Below are 21,966 nucleotides of genomic sequence, written 5' to 3' on the forward strand. Positions count from 1 at the left end.
AGCCGCGCACAGGCCGCCGCGGGTCACGCGGGTCAGGAGGGCGGATGAGCTCAAGGAGAGTTTCCACTTAATGTATTCAGACTTCCTTTGTAAGTTTAGGAAGCAGAGTCGAGCTGCTCATAGCCTTGCCTCGGCGAGATAAAAGAGTTCTTCAAAAGACACCGGGAGAAGCACACATGGGGATAAAGCGGCCTTCACCTTTCAGAAACACCCGTACTTTTACTTCACTTGTGTTGTATTATCAATGATACTTTGAATTTGTCTCTACCATCTCACAAATGCGCTTCACTGGACACAGCAGATTAACATTAGATGACGGTCTGCTTTAGATCTGCAGAACATTAACAACTTTTGTAACCTTGAGTATCTGGAAGAAAACTGAAAATGAATGAAGAAAAGCTCTGGATGACAGACTGTAGTTATATCGCAGGTCTTGACGAATTAAGCGGCGTCCATACCGGACATGTTCTTGTGTAAAGACAGCTGGACGCACAAACTAATGGATAACTTTCCAAAAGTCGTGATGCAACGGCCAAATATGTTCATTTTGTGGATATAAACCAACAATATATAATATTAAATAATTTCCGACTGGAACAGATCTTTAATACACAACTTTTCAGTTTTGTTAGCATGAACGATATGGAAGAATGAAGGGAAAATGGTGAGGTTTGACTAGTGCTGGATTATACAACACTTTATGCTTCATTGCTCAAAAATGTTGCGGCATTCTTGACTGTAAACCGTGACATAACGGGGCTCATTGCTTTTATAAAACGGTTAGTCCATAAAAGTATTTATTTTAAGGGCGGCAGTAAAACTTATGTGATGCGCTCGCAGGAGTAAGTTAGAATAATAATAGAGAATAATAGAGAATAATGGAGAATAATAGAATGATTTGCACCAGCTCCGAACACGGCTCAACCAAATTAGAAATGCAGGACCGGAACTGTCCGTTTTTATAAATTGCTGTTAATTGCTATAAATTCTTATTTTAGTGCATAAACTAAAATTATTAAATATCACTCCCCCTTATGCTAATCTAATAAAAAAAAGTGTAGAAAAACATGAAGGCAATAAAGATTTTAAATCGGCAGGACAACAATGGCTGTTTGGTCAAAATAACAGGGAAAAAGCCATTTTAGTTTTAAGCCATTTTAGTGCATAAATAAATCATCATTTATTTAATAATAAGTATATAAATATAGTAAGACATAAACACTACTGTTCTAACCTTTGGGATCAGTAAAAAAATTATGTTTTTTAAAAGAAGTATTTTATGCTCACAAAGGCTGCATTTATTTGATTAAAAACACAGTAAAAACAGTAAGAGAGTGAAATAATATTACAATTTAAAATAACTATTTATTCCTGTGATGGCAACGCTGGATTTTCAACAGACGTTACTCCAGTCTTCAGCGTCACATGATCCTTCAGATTATGATATGATAGGCTGATTTGGAAGAAAATTGATCTTACTGACCAGAAATCTTTCAACTTTAGTGCATTTCAAATATCATCACTAGTGTGAAAAATAGATATATTCTGCTATATTTCGACCATTTATTTTTGAGATTGTTTTCCTCACATCAAACTGGAAAAGCAAACAGAGCAATAAACACACAGGAACATCAGGGGCATTTTATCCAGCGGTCGATAGTCGGCCTGAGAGCAATCTCCTGCAGGACATGGAAGGAGAACAGGAGTAACGGGTCAGCGCTGCGTTACCTTGCGCGGGAAGAACTTTGACACGGAACTGCTCCAGGCGAGAGAGGGCGCTGATGAGATCCAACTCCTCTTGGACGAGAGAAGGACAATCCGTGATCAACAGCAGACACGACCTGTTGGACACACCAATCATTACACTACATATAATACTTAAGGGATAGTTCACCCAAAACTTCTGAAAAAAAATGATTGAACCGTTTCTTTAAAGCGAATCAGAAAAAAGTAGAAGCCATTCCTTCAAAAGAGTTTTGATTCTTCTTATTTCTTAGTTCCAGACTGAGACTGGCTTTCATTCTGTTATCAGAGGCTTGCAGAGGCCGTCTGCTTCACATCTGTGCTGCTATAAATGTGCTTCATAGCACAACAGGGACAGACCAACACACAAATAAAAGCACAGATCCCAGGCCAGCGCTGCTGTCACTTTCAGAATATAGTCTGGCCGAGACAGCTGGACCTAGCCGTGCACTTCTGAGCCAAGCCGAAAGCAGAGCAGAAATAATCATTCCATTTGAAAGCTCGAGGAGAAACTCAACATGAACAAATGCAGCGGTGTGTCCAGTAGTTTCCTCAGCAATCTGTGAGTTTTACATGCTAGTTATTATCAGTGACACCGCAATCAGACCCAGAAGACTGTCTCCAGCTCTGCTTTGCATGAGATTTACTGTGGGTCGTACAACTACAGGCCAATAGAAGAAGAAAATACAACCCTTCAAATAGTTTAAAGAGCTTACGCAGCGGTTTCCTACGAATACAGTACACAGCAGATTCATCATATAGTGCAGCGGCTCATGATCCGGGTGTACAACTCTCACCAGTGGCCGTCAGTGCCGAGTCGGTAACGACTAGAAATGTAAGAAGTTTGGGTCAGACTTTATTGTACGGTGTCTTTCCTACACTGTAATTATGTGAGGAATATTAAGTAACTACATGTACTTAGGGTTAGGGTTTGGTTTAGCATGTAATTAGGCATAATTAATAGTAACTACATGTAAAATATGTAACAATGACACTGTAAAATAAAGTGTTAGCAAAGCTTTATTTTACAGTGTCTGTGTCAAGCAAGTACGGTTGGCCATATTTGATGTGCTCCATATATGTGTGTTGGATCACTGTTTATATATAAATAAAAGTCTAAATTAAATCTGTTCTTCATATAAAGCGACCATGTCTCTTCAGAAGATCTGCTTTTAACTGCACAATTTACTAATGAACTTCTTGAAGCATCACAGTTGTGGAATGGACTTTCAATGGAGGGATGGAAATCTCTCAGGTTTCATCAACATATCTTCATTTGTGTTTCTAAGATGAAGAAGACTGAACGTGCTATTGGTTTGGAACGAAGCGAGTAAATTATGACAGAATGTTGCCGTTAACTTTCACTTTGAATAGTCTTCGCATGGACTTCTTTCTAAACTACTGACTCCAAAATAGGAAGACTACAGTTATTTCAATAAATAGGGAAATAGTCAGTCGATCAGTCAGTTTCCAGCCCTGGTTCCTCCCAGAGTCCCTCACTGACACATTCACATTCTCCCTCCATTTTGTTTTCAATCCTTCAGTCTCTCTCAGTCGAGGCGAAAGTCCTAGAATTTAAACATTAAGCTCATAATTACTGTCCATCTGAGTGTCCCGTCTGTCGTGGCATCTGAGCGTGAGAGGAGACCGTGATGTGAGGCGCGTGTAAATGCATACGGAGTGGCGGCCCGTGAACAGACGACGGCCTAATTACTGACCCACTTTACAACACGGCCCATCGCTCTGGGCCGAAGTCTGTCACCTCAGCGCTCCGGCCCAAGACAACAACAGCAGACGAGAGACTGGAAACACATTAACCCAGAGCTGCAGGCGGACGAGAGCGGCGACTGTCTGTCTCTGATGGAGTCGATCTCTCATTATGGCAGCTAATTACACCAGTAATCGCCGCGGTGACGGGCTGGACTCGGGAGAGAGCCGCGGTGAAGGGCTGGACGCGGGAGAGCGGCAGGACACCAGACTGACGTTGGCAGGTTTGACTCCTGCGGGGTTTCTTCCTCTTTCATCATAAACTCCGTACAGAACTGCAGCGGAGTGAGAAAACACGGGTAGTTTCAGGATATTTTACCTCATGGTTCGATTGCTTGGTCCAATCAAACAGCTTGGTCTCCTTTTGGATACGAGTACACATTTCTGTTTTTTTTCTTCAATTTAATTAATTACTTTATTTATTGGGGGGGTTGGTTGATGGCATTTTTTTCCCAGCATTTTCTTTCAGTTTTATGTATTTTTCTATAATTAAAGACCAAAAAAATAACTAGGCCTGTACTATGCTGAGTAATTTTGTCCCAAAAGTAATTTGACAAAAAAAATAAAAAATAAATGTGTAACCTTTTATTAATTTATTTTGCGATATTGTAAGATCCATTTTTGTAAAATTAAAATGAGTTATTTTTATACAATACAATAATACCTTTATTAATATTATATAAAATAATTAATAACTATTTATATATATATATATATATAAATATATAAAAAACAGAGTTGCACTGCTTTATATGAGAAATATTAAATGAACAGTTCAACAAAATAAAAATGAGTTTTTGCATTTTTAAATTTAAAATTAGAACAAACTGAGTCATCATTCACAAAAAACATCATCACAAACATTGAGGATTTCAGTGTGTAAAGTGAACGAGGCTTGACAACTAGGAAAGTCTCCCACTCGATCCTGACCTCATACTTTGTGGACCACTGGAATATTAAAATCTTAGTTATAAAGATGCTGAGATTCATTTTGTGCTGGTTCAAATAGACTGAAGTAGCACAAACCATCTAAACAAACCAGATCATCATACCTGGCCAGGTTCATGCAGGGGTCAGTGAGGGTTGAGGAAGAGTTGAAGTATTCCCGGGCGGCCGCCAGAACCAGCTCCACGCTGCGGATATAAGACACGCGGCCGGGAGCTTTCCCACGGAACGCCACGCTGACCGGAGTGTCCTCGGACACGGCGCTGCAGTGCATCAGCTGACCCGCCAGACGGACGTTCTCCTCTCGGCCCGAACACAGCAGACTCTCCACAAACACCTGCGCGGACAAGAGCGAGGGACAGAGATCAGCGATCACGGAGGCGATCAATGTCCTGTCTTCAGTCGACTGCCGGAGAAATATCAGTGACAACACGATCTCATGAGCCTCTCAGATCAACAGTGTTCGGTCATCACAATGCCTTCAGAGTCAGAAGTCAGGGTTCTTCAAACTAAAACACTGTTCAGTTCCCTCATTACAACATCACATAACACAAAACATAGCAAATTCATAAATAATAGATATAACTAATTCTCTCATTACTCATTCTGTTCTTCCCACAAAGTCCACTAAACACTATTTGTTGTGTGTTGTTAAGAGCTCAACTTCATTCTTGAATAATGTTTATTGAATGTTATAAAATACCATTTATTTTCTACATAGGGGAACTGGTTTTTAATCCTTTATATTGACCACCAATTTCCCAATGAAGAAAATGAATAGGATTTGTACTTGAAGCCAACAGTTGCACTCTATATCGGTGAATAGTGGCAATCATTTAATCAACAATAAACTAATGACAGGCCTCCAAATCTGGAATATAGTTCTGGGACGTCGTCATTATTTAAACTTGTCTCTTAATCATGTTTAATCGTAGTGAATAACTACACGAACCACAACCCTGCAGAGAAACCTTCTCCAACCACAGAATCTCAGCAAAAATAAAACCATTAAAAGATATAAAAATATTTACTTGGGGTTGGAAAGTTTCAAATAAAGGCTGTTCTTTCAGAAATGTTCTGTGAAAATGTATCTCAGTTTCCATAAAAATATGAAGCAGCACAACCGCTTTCAACATCGATAATAATAAGAAATGTTTCTTGAGCACCAAATCTCAAGAATATTAAATATTATAGTGATTTGTGAATAATGATGCTTTGATCACAGGAATAAATTACACTTTAGAAATATATTAAAATAGAAAACAGTTATTTTAAATTGTAATATCATTTCACAATATTACTGTTTATACCCAATTGTTTGAATAAATAAATACAGCCTGGGGGAGCATACAAGACTTTAACAACCACACACTTATGAACTTTTGAATTTGTAAATATGTTGTATTAAATGTAGTAAAACAACAACTGCATCTATAGTTTCATATCATTCCATCATAATCAAGTCATTTTCAATGTTTCAAGGGATTGTAGTTAATTTAGTGAACAACCAAATGGAAATCAGATAAATAAAGCAGCATTACTGGGGAAAATATAAAGACATTTGTCGAAAGACCTCAAAAAGTGTGTGTGTGTGTGTGTGTGTGTGTGTGTGTGTGTGTGTGTGAACCCAGAATGTCATTAACCGTGGCCCTTGGAGTTGGTCTTTAGAAATATAATCTGCAAGTGCTTTAATCGGTCTGCATTACAGAATCCAATATCTGCAGTGCACAGCGCACCTATAAACATAACACGGTTAACTCCCAACTCCGCACAAAATGAAATATCCGCCCCTGCGCGTCTGCGAGCCAATGAGCCGCTCCTAATGCACACCCACAGAAGTGCAGTGTAGCGCGGGTTGCTGAGGTCTGTGTAAGTTCATTAGATGTTTAGCCATCGAGGAGATGTCAAGGCACTCCGTCACACGGACCCAGACGCGGCGGGGGAACGGGACAACGCCAGCTCCAGAAAACTACATTCAAGTTCTTTCATTCTGCTCTCCGAACTTTCACTTTACTGCTCGTCTTTCGGCGGCTTGGAGAAAAGTACAGTGCAGGAATACTGACGATTCAGAAAGAGAACGGGTTGAAGGATAGGAGCGGTTCAGAAAGAGAACGGGTTGAAGGATAACTCTCTGTTGTTGTTGTGTTTCCTTCTAGTCGCCGGTGAGCAGCAGAATTGAGGATCAGCTGTTCTCTTGATTGTGATGAAGGAATCAAAGTGACGGAACGCAGCCTCGTAAGAGAACACCGAGCAAACGGACACAGCCCACCGTCAGCATCAGAATCATGCTTAGCGTGAGACACCACACACACACACACACACACACACACCACACACACACACACACACACACACACACACACACACACACACACACACACACACACACACACACACACACACACACACACACACACACACACACACACACACACACACACACACACACACACACAGAAGAAAACCAGGGTGAGCAACAAAAGACGGGAACGAAAGGAGAGAGTGTGTTGGAAACCGTGTGAGAGTGGGAAGATCAGGAACACACACACATCACGAATACTGCAGATCAGAGCGTGTCGTGTAGAACAGGACACACAATAGCTGTGCGGTGAGAGTGATAGATTATATTAGTGATGGAAGTTTACCTGATGGCACGTCTCTGGCTCTAGACAGGTGTACACCTTCTGCTGCATGTCCAGGAGATCCTGAAGTAAACTTCTCCACACGGCCTCACTCGCAGGAGGGTTTCTGAGCAGACAGCAGACAGTGAGACAGCAGACAGTGAGACAGCAGACAGTGAGACAGCAGGCAGTGAGACAGCAGACAGTGAGACAGCAGACAGTGAGACAGCCGACAGTGAGACAGCCGACAGTGAGACAGCAGACAGTGAGACAGTGAGACAGCAGACAGTGAGACAGCAGACAGTGAGACAGCAGACAGTGAGACAGCAGACAGTGAGACAGCAGACAGTGAGACAGCAGACAGTGAGACAGTGAGACAGCAGACAGTGAGACAGCAGACAGTGAGACAGCAGACAGTGAGACAGCAGGCAGTGAGACAGCAGACAGTGAGACAGCAGACAGTGAGACAGCCGACAGTGAGACAGCCGACAGTGAGACAGCAGACAGTGAGACAGCAGACAGTGAGACAGTGAGACAGCAGACAGTGAGACAGCAGACAGTGAGACAGCAGACAGTGAGACAGCAGGCAGTGAGACAGCAGACAGTGAGACAGCAGACAGTGAGACAGCCGACAGTGAGACAGCAGACAGTGAGACAGCAGACAGTGAGACAGCCGACAGTGAGACAGCAGACAGTGAGACAGCCGACAGTGAGACAGCCGACAGTGAGACAGCCGACAGTGAGACAGCCGACAGTGAGACAGCCGACAGTGAGACAGCAGGCAGTGAGACAGCAGGCAGTGAGACAGCAGGCAGTGAGACAGCAGACAGTGAGACAGCCGACAGTGAGACAGCCGACAGTGAGACAGCAGACAGTGAGACAGCCGACAGTGAGACAGCAGAGAGTGAGACAGCAGACAGTGAGACAGCAGACAGTGAGACAGCAGGCAGTGAGACAGCAGGCAGTGAGACAGCAGGCAGTGAGACAGCAGACAGTGAGACAGCAGACAGTGAGACAGCAGGCAGTGAGACAGCAGGCAGTGAGACAGCAGCAGACAGTGAGACAGTGAGACAGCAGCAGACAGTGAGACAGTGAGACAGCAGCAGACAGTGAGACAGCAGGCAGTGAGACAGCAGCAGACAGTGAGACAGCAGCAGACAGTGAGACAGCAGCAGACAGTGAGACAGCAGGCAGTGAGACAGCAGGCAGTGAGACAGCAGGCAGTGAGACAGCAGCAGACAGTGAGACAGCAGGCAGTGAGACAGCAGGCAGTGCGACAGCAGCAGGCAGTGAGACAGCAGCAGGCAGTGAGACAGCAGCAGACAGTGAGACAGCAGCAGACAGTGAGACAGCAGCAGACAGTGAGACAGCAGGCAGTGAGACAGCAGGCAGTGAGACAGCAGGCAGTGAGACAGCAGCAGACAGTGAGACAGCAGGCAGTGAGACAGCAGGCAGTGAGACAGCAGACAGTGAGACAGCAGCAGACAGTGAGACAGCAGGCAGTGAGACAGCAGGCAGTGAGACAGCAGCAGGCAGTGAGACAGCAGCAGGCAGTGAGACAGCAGCAGACAGTGAGACAGCAGCAGACAGTGAGACAGCAGGCAGTGAGACAGCAGGCAGTGAGACAGCAGGCAGTGAGACAGCAGCAGACAGTGAGACAGCAGGCAGTGAGACAGCAGACAGTGAGACAGCAGCAGACAGTGAGACAGCAGGCAGTGAGACAGCAGGCAGTGAGACAGCAGCAGGCAGTGAGACAGCAGCAGGCAGTGAGACAGCAGCAGGCAGTGAGACAGCAGCAGACAGTGAGACAGCAGACAGTGAGACAGCAGCAGACAGTGAGACAGCAGCAGACAGTGAGACACCAGACAGTGAGACACCAGACAGTGAGACAGCAGACAGTGAGACAGCAGGCAGTGAGACAGCAGGCAGTGAGACAGCAGGCAGTGAGACAGCAGGCAGTGAGACAGCAGGCAGTGAGACAGCCGACAGTGAGACAGCCGACAGTGAGACAGCAGACAGTGAGACAGCAGACAGTGAGACAGCAGACAGTGAGACAGCAGGCAGTGAGACAGCAGACAGTGAGACAGCAGACAGTGAGACAGCAGCAGGCAGTGAGACAGCAGACAGTGAGACAGCAGGCAGTGAGACAGCAGGCAGTGAGACAGCAGCAGGCAGTGAGACAGCAGGCAGTGAGACAGCAGACAGTGAGACAGCAGACAGTGAGACAGCAGGCAGTGAGACAGCAGGCAGTGAGACAGCAGCAGGCAGTGAGACAGCAGCAGGCAGTGAGACAGCAGCAGGCAGTGAGACAGCAGACAGTGAGACAGCAGCAGACAGTGAGACAGCAGCAGACAGTGAGACAGCAGACAGTGAGACAGCAGACAGTGAGACAGCAGGCAGTGAGACAGCAGGCAGTGAGACAGCAGGCAGTGAGACAGCAGGCAGTGAGACAGCAGACAGTGAGACAGCAGACAGTGAGACAGCAGGCAGTGAGACAGCAGGCAGTGAGACAGCAGACAGTGAGACAGCAGCAGGCAGTGAGACAGCAGGCAGTGAGACAGCAGGCAGTGAGACAGCAGGCAGTGAGACAGCAGGCAGTGAGACAGCAGACAGTGAGACAGCAGACAGTGAGACAGCAGCAGACAGTGAGACAGCAGCAGACAGTGAGACAGCAGGCAGTGAGACAGCAGACAGTGAGACAGCAGACAGTGAGACAGCAGCAGACAGTGAGACAGCAGACAGTGAGACCGCAGGCAGTGAGACAGCAGACAGTGAGACAGCAGGCAGTGAGACAGCAGGCAGTGAGACAGCAGGCAGTGAGACAGTAAAAGCCCTGTTTTCACATCGTTTCTGATGAAATAGAACGGCTAAGATTGAGATTTCCAACAGGTTTTATCGTAGTTTTTGTCCGACTCCATTGAGTTGTTTTGGATGTGCTGTGAGGTTGGACAAAAACTACGATAAAACCTGTTGGCAGCGTGAGCATATCAGTGAACACCCCTGACCACTCAGTTTCACGTCTTTGTAAACGAAAGTTTAATGTGTTGTAGGAAGGGTTATTCCTGTGCAGCCATTGTGGAGGTGGGGGGGGGGGGGGAACGAAAGAAACCGGAAATTCTCGGGCCGGCAGCATCTGTAAAAATCTCAATCTTAACCGTTCTATTTCATCAGCAACGATCTGAAAACAGGGCTTTAAGTGTGAAATACCCAACTTGTCCTTTAAGGTGGTTGTGTGTGTGTGTGTGTGTGTGTGTGTGTGTGTGTGTGTGTGTGTGTGTGTGTGTGTGTGAGTGTGTGTGTGTGTGTGTGTCATACCTGCGTCCCGTGTATCGAGTGAGTCGGACCATCAGCTGGTACGCTTCCTCTTTGCTGCTCTGACTGTTCCTCACGAATGAGATGGGCTTTTGGAGACCTTGCTTCTCTAACACCTCAGCGACGCTGGAGAGAGAGTCGTGATCAACATTAGAGAGAGTCGTGGTCAACATTAGAGAGAGTCGTGATCATCTACAGCGCTTAAACTGTACAAACACACTTGTGAAGCCCTATAAACCAATGCTATACGAATGTGGCTCCACTTTTGCAACATTTTACAAATTCACTCCTTTTTATTCATATGCACAAAATATCAGTTTAATTGGATGCATAACCTGTGACATACATGCCTAAAGTTTCTCTCTACCTAAAAGTTGAGACTTGATATCCAATATGCACCCATTGATTTATTTCAACGCAGCAGTTGAAGAGCATCATGCAGACGACAGCAGAAGCCGTAGCCACAGCTATATGCTAGCAGCCGGTCGGAGGAGAACAGAAAGGTGTGTGAATGAACCTCTGTGACGGCGCCCTCAGTAACTGAGGATGTACGGCCCCCCGAGAGCCTCGAGCAGATGTTTCTGTTTCCTTCCTTCCTTCCCGTCTCACACTTCTTCCCTCGTGTCCCTTCCCTTCGCTCTACAATCTGCTGCGGACAGATTTTCTGTTGTTGTTCAGTGTTTGCGCTTCCCTCTCTCTCCTCTCTCCATCTGTCTACAGCTCTTCAAGTCTTCTCCGATGATCATGACCTGCTCCAAAAATAGCGCTTTACCTTTCAATTTGATTTGGATTATTTTGATTTAATTAACCACATATTTCTGTAACTCAAAGCAGATTCTGTTCCTGAACTCCCTGAGACTCCTCGATTGTAGTCTCGAGGTTTCTCCAAGGAATGTGCACGTCACAACATCCCTCATTTAAATAGTTCCTGCACAAGATATATGCAGATAAGGGGGCGGGGCCTGGTTGAGTTGCGTTATACTGCGCTGACACGTGTGGTTACGGTAAGAGGCGTGACATTCGGTTGACCACAACACACTGGTCCAGCCGACCAATCAGAGCTCATTGTGCTTTTAAGAAGGATCGGCTTCATAGAAACAGGAAATAAAAGGAACGTTACTAACGGACTGGGAAGAGAAGTGGAGCAATAATGTAAAATGTGGAAAATAACGTATTTTTTAACATTCCAGCATGAAAACTTATTCTAGTAGACACCAAAAACAATAATCAATACTCGGTAGAGTGTCTATGGCATTTATTACATTTATTTTAATGTTTTTACTTCATCGGAATGGTATGAAACTTAAAAGGTAAAGGTTTTGGTACTTGCTTTGTAAAAAAAAAAAATGTATTCATGGGCAAGATTTGAAAAGGTAAAATTGTCTAAAAAAATAATAATAGTAACCCTTCCTCACGGTCATTTTTGAAATGAAATCAATGGGAGACAAATTTCATCTAGTGAAAACTTTTGGTACTGCGGCCAAACTAAACGTTACTGAAAGCTCATTTTTTGAGATAACCCAAAGTCCTTTAGGCAAGTCGTGCCACTCGGCCGCCATCTTGGCAACGCCTCCGGGCCGCTGTTTCGCACTAACAAGACCAGGCTCCTATCTGAATGAATGGGCAGAGAGTCAGAACTGCATGTTCACTGGTCACCGGGACATAAAAACTGCATGTATAGAAACGGCAGTAAAATATGATAAAAATCGCTGAAAAAGTTTGATGACTTTGCCCCAAAATAAGGTTTAAAACGGCTTTTTCCCCACAGGTTATACTCTTACTACGCATGTGCAAGGGTTCACGACCCCAACAGGCGAAACCTCAACTGTGCGTCAGTGGAACCAGACGATAGGCTTAAATGTTTCCCGGCTTGACTGTTAAAAGCAGATGATTGGCTTTCCAGCGGGAGGGGCGGGACATGTGCATACAACCGCCATCTTTGGCGTTACGGGTTTTCCTTATATAGTTGTATTGAGGATTGAGGAAGTGGCATGTCTCTTATAGAAATTGTCTCTGGATAACCTCAAATTTGGAACACAACTCATTTAGGTTTAGGCCTTTGATTTTCTTGCAGGTTTAGAGTAAAACGCATTTTTGAAAAAAAAAATTTATATAAAATTTTAAAATAGTATTTTTGTGCATTTTTCATAACAATTAACATACAATTCTGTAACTTTTTTGAAGTCAACTTTTTAAAACTTTTTCCACTTCAGCAATAATCTGTCTAGTGTTGTCTTTGAAAAAGAGATCAAAATAAAGTCTGTGCTCTAAAGCATTCAAGATTCGCCACAGTTTAAGTTGGACATTTATTTTCAGGTCTATGCTCAAAGTGAATAAATTGATTATAAATACAGCGTAAATATAATTTAGTACCATAAAATCCCCTAAAAATACAAAATATTTCATAAAAAAACATTATCGAACTAAAATAGTACAATAATTTAATTGAAAAACAAAAAACAATTGGTCATTTTTAACCGACACACGTAGAGCACCAGAGGGTTAATGTGTTCATTCATTATAATTAATTAAAGAAATGTGATTTATGCAACATTTACAGGGGCAAACGTGCACTGCAGGACAGTAATGCTCAAGTGCATGTCCAATGACATGTGAATAAAACAACCAGTATATTGACTTCTAAAGCCACTTTTTTGTAATGTCTAGTCGTAGAGTACGTCTATATTGATTTTTTCAAAAGAGCAAAGAAAATCCTGGTTTGATTTTCCCCTTTAACATTTAAACAGGAGCAGAGAGCACGGAGATAAAAGAAAACATTGGCAAAGATACAACTCAGATACAGAGAGGGGAACGCTGGAGAGACAAACAACGAGTGATAAAAGAGAGCGCAAACTAGAGAAAAAGAGTTAAATTAAGGCTGTAGTGACGGCACCCTCCCAGGCCAGTCATAAATATCTGTGAGAGAGACTTTCATCATCCTTTTCTCCGACACAATTCTAATGGATCCAAAGGAATGTGTCTCTCCGGAGCCATCACAGGCTGATCACGTCACCGGGCCGAGATCCACACACACACAGGCACAGGGAGAGAACACAGAAATACATGCAAACAATGTGCAGCATACCACACACACACGGTTCGGGGTTGTAGTCAGCACAAAAAAAAAACAAAAAAAAAATTAAGTCGCATGTTTATAAATCTTCTCCTGAAAATCTGATTCGTTTTTTAATGTCTGAACACACAGACTGAATTTCAATTGTCATTCAGCAAGTGCTGTACGCTGTACGTATGTAACGTCACACAAAGTGTGCAATATGGTCTCAAGCTGTGTTCGGAAAAACTAATTTATGCTCCATTTCTAATATCGCAAACTAACTGACGTCGCTATGAAGTGAACGGTGAGTAAATGAGTGAACATCAGCAGGTTCTGGACGGTGTGCATGAAGCACTTCTCTCTCGTGAATGACGTGAGCAGAGGCAACATTTCCAGTTTCCCATCCATTCTTCCCACAATGACAGCAATTCTCAGTAGTTGAAGAGGAATCGTGCTGAAGCTAACAGCATTACACAGCGAATACTTTTCTGGTCAAGTACCACCTCTGATCAAATCAAAACTATCGAGTACCAGCTAGACAACAATGTTGCTATGATCCGGCTTGTTTACAGTGTGTATTTTGTACAAATGTGCATTAACATGCTGTGTCCCTATCAACGGCTGAGAAACACACACATATAAAGCTGTTTTTAGATTAATACCAATCATTTAAACCGTGACCGTCGAACATGAACAGAAGCTCAACCCAACATGCTTGAAGCGCCAGAACAAACGCCATGTTCACGAGAACAAACGCCATTGGTTCTTGGGGAAGCTCAGCGTGCTGCGTTTACCACAACTGACGTGTGAGTCGATGTATGTTTCCATGTGGGGGGAAAGCGATGGTTTTTAGACTAAAACGCTCAATTTATATGGATTAGTTTTACGTTCTGTTTATGAACGTTTTTAAGCGTCAAAGTGGTAGTTGCACAGCTGTCAATGGAGGAAGAGAAAGCTCTCAAAGTCCATCAACAAGATCTTCATTGGTGTTCTGTAAACCCTAACGCTCAAAATAGTGAATTGGTTTGAGTTGGACAAACTTAAACTAATTAGTTCAGTCAAATTAACATTTATGAGTATTTAGCACTTTGTTTATCTTTCAAGTTCACAGAACTGATATATTGTAAGTAAGCTGAGCGGTTTCATTGTTTTGAGTTTTATGAAATTATTTTAATTTAGACGAACTTAAGTTTCACTGAAGCGGCTGGGATGTCCATTTCCCAGCATGCTTTGCCGATGGCACTGGAAAGGGAGAGTAAATGCTAAAATTAAGTGTAATATAATGTGTTTTTTTGTGCCAGATTAATGGGAGATTTAGTAGTGATTAATGTTTTGTTATGCTAATTTAGAAGAATTTCTGTTAATGTTGGTTTTAGGAGAGTTACGATCATGACGAGTGGAGCATGATCTCGATCCGAGAGCAAATAATACCTTTATATTGTTGCACTCATACAGCAAGTGCTTCTGGATTACACACTATTGCTAATATGTTAGCAACTTAGTATGTTAGCAGATTAGCCCAACTAAGTTTATACTAATAAAAGTGTTCACATTGAGATTACGTGAAAGTTTGTATGAATTTGGTGTACTCATACATTTTAATTGTTCTTAACTTGAAATGTTTGAGTACAAAATAAAAATCTGCTAGTTCTGCTTACTTGAACTTTGAATTTCATAACTTAAAAAATTTGAGGCAATTGATTGCTTTAAATGTTTTGAGTTCTGCCAACTTATTCGGGTTTACAGAGATGAACAAAACCTCATGTCGTGTCAAACCCATAAGACTTGAGCAATTAATGACAGAACTTTGACTTCTGGGTAAACTATCCCTGTAAGACCCTCATAGGTCCCTTGACCGGCCCTTTGCAGAAGTGTAGAGGAACCCCACACACACACACACACACACACATCACAATAATGAATTCCAGAAAGAATTACAATGTATTTCCGTGAGTTAATATGCAAATTTTGCAGTCTCATTCAAACACATAAGTAATAAATACAGCCTACTCTGGAATACGAGGTAATGTAGCCGATCTGTCTCAATGCACGGTTACGTTATTGATCAGCTACTGTGCTCACGATTGAGTGATGAATCCAATGCCAACATTAAAATCATTAAATCATCTTTGGTCAAAGGGAACGTCTCGCCTTTTGTCTGCACACAACTTGAAGTTCACATCCAGCATTATTGAAATAATAACGTGAGCTATGCAGTCTTAAGCCCTATCCGGCCGCTAATTGTTTGTTAAGTGGACGTCTGTAAAAATAAAATGGCACCTCAGAGATAAAACTCGATTTATTGACGGTGGAGGAGGGGTTTAGTGACCCCACGACCAATCACGTGGTCAGATCTGCTGAATATGCTTGGAATAATACGAATACATTTGTATCTTATTTAATAATAGGAAAATACTGCTAGAGAATTTTTTTATTTCTCTTTCTCCTTTTTGTTCGCTGAGGTGGAGCGCTGATGAAATATTGTTCTTGTAAATACTATCCAGCATAATATTAAACTAGCAAATAATTCACAAATTAAAACATAAAATATTTTTAAAAAGTAAATAATACATGATATAAAATAATTAAAAGAATATAATAAATGTATGTATAACATTAATCTACATATTATGCACATCTGGTACATTGTTACATAGATATGCATCAGGAAGTGAAGCAGTTCAGAATCTATTCTGTCCTTTAGGAGAAAATAACTTTGATTTGGTGTGCACTTTGATCTTCAAAACTTTGCAGACCTTTTACATTCACAAACTATTACACTGCAGGAAAGGCAATTCTCTAAAAAACTAAATTCAGTCGCACCAACAGAAAAAATGTAAGTGACATTTAGTGACATTAGCAGTCTAGAGCGCCCTGCATTAAAATAAATACTTTATTTGTGTAATACTACTCCACACTATTACCGTTTTATCTGTATTATTAATAAAATAAATGCAGCTTTGGTGAGCATTAAAACATGTAAAAAATCTGACTGACCCCTACATTTTGAACTGTAGTGTATAAAAAATGGTGTGTGTATATAGCAGTATTTTTACAGTACGTGTAAAAAGAAACAAAACATCTTGTTTGGTCATTCCTCATAATGTTTAATAATAATTTCATAACTTGATCTTCCAGTGAAAACTATAGATGCTACATCCATTGCACTGAGACTTAGCTAGAGACACTGGTATAAGACGTCGATGCCATGTTCAACATTACGGTGTTACAGAACTAACTGTACGACTTCCTGTAAAGCTGCTCTCAAACAATGTGTGAAAAGAGCTAGACCAATGCATGCGACTCATTCTGTCTCTTCTTACCTCAAGTGCTTCTCAAGCGTGTCCACCTGGTCATGCAAGGCTTTGGTAGTGTCCGTCTCAGGTCTGAGGAGAGAGAGAAGAAAACAAGATCAAAGATCTCGGACTTTTTGTATTTGTATTTGACCCCAAGACAAGGTCAACACACACGACAATAGCATGGTCCATCAGTGCCTGCTGGTTAATGTTGTACAGGACAGGACATCTGGACCCAGAAAGCATCGTTCTTCACAGACAGCCATTCAAAAGTAGCAGTGCATCCTGATTCCTGACTAAATAAACATGTTTGCAGACTCCATTCAAGCTTCTTTCATTAACTGATCGCAGATATTTGAGCAGCCAAGCAACTGCCATGCTGAAGGTTTGTGTTTACGAGTTGTGTTTGTGTGAAGCCGTGCCCCTCATCTGAACCCGAGCAGAAATACTGTGCAATTCTGCTTGACAGTCTGGTTGCCATGGAGACGATGTCTGAAGCTCAGAAAACTTGTTGCTGACAAAACTGATCGCACAATTTCTCTATTTCCCAAGTTTCACTAAAAAGATATTAGTATTTTGGTTTTATTCTAAGCAATCAAATTCTTCTCCGAATCCCACGCCTGACAAGCCTTTACAAACACTCTCTCTCTTCTCCAGAAGATAATAAGAGCAGCTCTGGAAAAACCCTGAAGTATTGATCCCTGGACATCAACGGGAGTGTAAAACACATTAGGGTCTTTGCAAAGCTACAGTGAGAGCTTCCGACAGCAGATTGAGGTAAAGTGAGAATGAGAAAAGGACAGATGGCATTTGTAGAATGTATAAAAATGTTTTTTAGCATAACAATGCCGCACCCTCAGGATATAACGCACGCCAAATTTCGCATATCACATTATTTTTGGTGTAAATGTGTTTTTATGTTTGCTCCACGAGAGAATATAGTGCTACACAAACCCCAACCCGTTGCACATACGCTAACACTTCATCTGCAGACAGCTCTCTGTAATATCAGCGCATGCGGTCGCGTGACAGGGCTAGCGCTCCAAGAGTCTAGCGGCGGCGGGAATATAATAAGGAACGCTGAGAGGTTTTAAGGGTTCACACTTTGAAGGCAGAAAGACACACGCTGTGCCAATAATGAGCTAATCAGGGGCTTACTGACAACTGTGCACACATGCTAATTGTGTGTGTGTGGCCGACAGGGTTTGTGTGAAAGCAGCGCCAGAACAAGGTTTGAGTCGAGCGGTCCGCAAGTAGAGGATTTCAATGGCCACTGCATATGAAGTGTCTTTAACTACTTCAGTTTAATTAATCATTTGATACAATGCTCTCGGTGTCACATGATGTTCAGCCGCATCACCGGGTACACCTCTTCCCCACAGTCGGCTCGAACTTGTATAGTAAAAAAAAGTAATTTAGTGCAGTTAAGAGAACACACACTAGATGATGGCGGAAGATGTGCTTTCAAAGCTAAACGGAAAAGCACTATTAAAGCGAGTTTGTCATTGTCCTGTTTTGTTGTGTTTTTTACAGAATAATAATGAACCCACCATTCAAACAACTGTCGCTTATATTTATATTATTTATAAATATTAACTTATATTTTAAGAATACCAGCGTGCAGTTACATCTATAATTATAATTACACCAGCCGGGTTTCCTCTGTCGGGCAGTCCGAGCCACAGGGATCACAGCACGCCGGACGGGCCTGTAGCCTCAGACCGAGGCCTACATCAAGCGGTGCGTTTTATATAAAAATTAATATAAGACAAAAAATACACTACAATTTAAGTCATTTATGACTCATGGTTTGAGTCGAGCTCGAATGGACAAAAAAACACAAAATTATGCAAAAAAGAGGTTGTCGAGCATCCTCAAGCACAGGTACATGAAGCCTTAAACGTTCTGCGCCAAAATAAAATCATTGAGCTCTGATAAAGGGCACTGCTAAATGTGGCATTTATTATAATGGGTTTATGTGAAGATTTTTTTATGTTCACTTAAATTAAAAGTTGCTATATTATTTAAAGCCTAATAAATGTTTTAAAAAATGATAGCTTGCAGTTCTCCAGTAATGCTGAATGATTATAGTTAACGGCTAATACTGCGGCGCATCAGCATCGGTACGGCGGACGCCTTCTGTCATGATGCCATTAAACAAATATTTAAATTATAAAATACTGTCTTTATGTTGTTTCTACGTTCATTTGGAGATTAAATGTGAAATTTATTACAATATAAAAATATATTTAAAAACTTTGTTCATCACAATTAATCGCAATTGATTGCAGAAAACATTTGCAGTGAATTAGTTATTTTTTTGTTAATCGATTAACAACAACATGTTAAAACATATTTTATGTTTTTTAGCCACTATCATTCTCCTGCTGATTTTGGTGGTCAAGAAACATTATTGTTATTAGTTGACAATGGTTGTGTGGAATAGAAGCATTTATTCGAAACTGAAATCTTTTGCACCAATGACAATACAGACATTTATAATTTGATCAATTTAAGGCATACTTGCTGAATGAAAGTATCAATTTCATGCAAATATACATTTATGAGCCCAAACTTGAGACATTTAGAGTATATTGTTCCGAGTTGTGAGATGGAGGTTTGCTCACCCAGATCCTCTCTCTGGCAGACACTCCAGTATATCGTAGCAGAGAGCCAGCTGGTCATCTCGCTCACAGCTGTAGATGCACTCCAGAGCCACGGACATCAGCTGATCGGATTCTCCAAGGATTTTGGGATGACACTGCAGGTCAATAAACACACGGTCCTCATAATCATCGAGTGTTATTATTAAACCTAGTGAAGAACCTACATAGACAGCAATCCTGAGCATCATTGGCATATTTTAATGCCTTTATGACACTCAAAAATGCTATATAGGGGGGCTTAGAGACTACTAACAACCTGTAAGCCTATATAACAGAACATAACCTTGTATAAATGACCTTCGTACTGTAAGTGTTAATACATTGCATCTCGTCTCCTCAGACAACAGTAGCTCACGCACAGATGCACACACAAGCACACTAAAAATCACGTTAGTGTGGATTAGATTGGATTTCATTTCACACAACATTGAATGAGCAAGGCTGATTCATAGACACACACACACACACACACAATCTCCTACACCTGATTTCTCTCGAACCACTTTTATTAATTTCCTGGGAGAAATTGATGCCTCAGATGTGTAAACAGGCCATACATTTTTATCATGGCCGTGTGTGACAGCGTGTACGTGTGTGTCTGAAGGTCTTTTGTTGCTGTGGACTCAGAATTGGAATGGCTCTTCTCTAATCATTTCACTGCATCCCTCTTTTATGAGTGTATCTGTGTGTGTGTGTGTGTGTGTGTGTGTGTGTGTGTGTGTGTGTGTGTGTGTGTGTGTGTGTGTGTGTGTGTGTGTGTGACATTAACTTACTAACATTTATTCATTTAGCAGCCGCTTTTATCCAAAGAGACTTATAAATGAGGAAAAGCACAAGCAATTTATCATGGAGGAAGCAGAGCCACACTACTGACTCTCAATAGTAAATCAGATGAGCACACAATAATGTGACCATGTGTGTATGTGTGTGTGTTGGTTGACTTGTTTTGGTAAATTGCTACATTTGTGAGATAAATTTGACAAAAAAAAACAAATCTAGGGATGTCCACAATTGGTCTACATTATTATAAATGATAGAAATGATAAATAATAATAACATTTATAATCAATCTATAATAAACATAAATGTTTTTATTATTTATCATTTCTAAAACATTTCCATGCATATAATATATTATTTGAATTGAAACTGGGGTAATCCACTTATAAGTACTTTACAATACATATAATACATATTAATTACATTAAATTAATAATTAAAGTTTTTTTTTGTTTTACAATTAAAAAAACGTTTTCATTAAGTGGATGTTGATTAGGGTTAATCATTAGTATTCTATAATTAGCTTAATAGCTATAAAAACATTGTTTTAAAGTGTACCATATAGGGCTGTAAACGATTAATCGTGATTAATCGAATCCAAAATAAAAGTCTGTGTTTACATAATATATGTGTATAGTGTATAATTATTTTGTATATATAAATACACACACATGCATGCATATATTTGAGAAATATTTGCATTTATATACTGCATATATATTTTATTATGATTTATATTATATATAAATAGAACTGTTTTATATATAAATAAATAAAAAATCTCAAATATATACATGCATGTGTGTGTATTTATATATACAAAATAATTACACACACACATATTATGTAAACACAGACTTTTATTTTGGATTCGATTAATCGCAATTATAGCTCTATATGGTACACTTTAAAATAATGTTTTTATAGCTATTAAGCTAATTATAGAATACTAATGATTACCCCTAATCAACATCACCTTATTGTTTATTGTTAATCGTTTAATCGTTTACAGCCCTAGTACCGTATGTCGTTGTCTGTATGGTCAAGCTCATGTGTTGGGCTTACGTGTGGCTTGGAGTGCTGGAAGATTTTAAGGGGGAGTGTGAGGTTCTCTCTGGCGAGGGTGACCAGGAACTCTCTGAGCAGACTGGAGGCAGAGCCCACCCGCCGGCCCTCACAGCGGTGCAGAAACGGGACCATCCACTGGAATACATTCCTCACGTATCGATCCTCGCTGGACTAAAGCAGGAACAAATCATGATGTGCAACAGCATCTTCGGTTCACTCACAATACTTTAAGCAGAAACTTATTAAAGTAGCTTTAAATGAACAGTTTATGTCATTCCAAACCTGCATGATTTCCTTTAAACTAAACCCAAACGGAGTAATTCTGAAGAATGTACTGGTTTCTCCCCCGTTAGAATAATTAAGACAGGAGCATAAAAAAAAGCTTCAATAGGGACGTTCTTTTGCATGAACAAATCATTCAGATATTTTTAAAGCGGCTTTTATCTCCTTTTATGTTGCACAGAAGAAAGAAAGTCAAAGGGTTCTGGAACGCCATGAGGGCGAGTAAGAGATGACAGAATGTCTATTTCTGATTGAGTTGAGTGTTCCCTCAGGAAACATTAAAAGTATCACTAATAAACAGATGCTAAGATGGCCGTTCACCCACTCACAGTGTATCCCCTTAAACGAGCAAATGAGCATTAAATCATTTTTAATGAAAGCATTAAATCCAAACAAGCCGCTGGATGTGCTTACTGCAGTCGTAATGAGAC

At 41.2% G+C, this 21,966-nt stretch overlaps 1 protein-coding gene across 1 annotated transcript in view; it reads right to left on the reverse strand.

Annotated features, from left to right (window-relative positions):
• Nucleotides 1-21,966, reverse strand: part of nbas (NBAS subunit of NRZ tethering complex) — a 177,772-nt gene that overhangs the window by 113,120 nt on the left and 42,686 nt on the right. Inside the window, 7 exon segments of the mRNA XM_079584617.1 lie at nucleotides 1,729-1,841; nucleotides 4,563-4,792; nucleotides 7,101-7,203; nucleotides 10,392-10,514; nucleotides 16,767-16,829; nucleotides 19,367-19,500; nucleotides 21,251-21,424. Coding sequence (XP_079440743.1) covers nucleotides 1,729-1,841; nucleotides 4,563-4,792; nucleotides 7,101-7,203; nucleotides 10,392-10,514; nucleotides 16,767-16,829; nucleotides 19,367-19,500; nucleotides 21,251-21,424 — 940 coding nt within the window.

This window comes from Phoxinus phoxinus (assembly GCF_949152265.1).
Source record: "Phoxinus phoxinus genome assembly, chromosome: 16".
In the NCBI taxonomy this organism is placed as follows: Eukaryota; Metazoa; Chordata; class Actinopteri; order Cypriniformes; family Leuciscidae; genus Phoxinus; species Phoxinus phoxinus.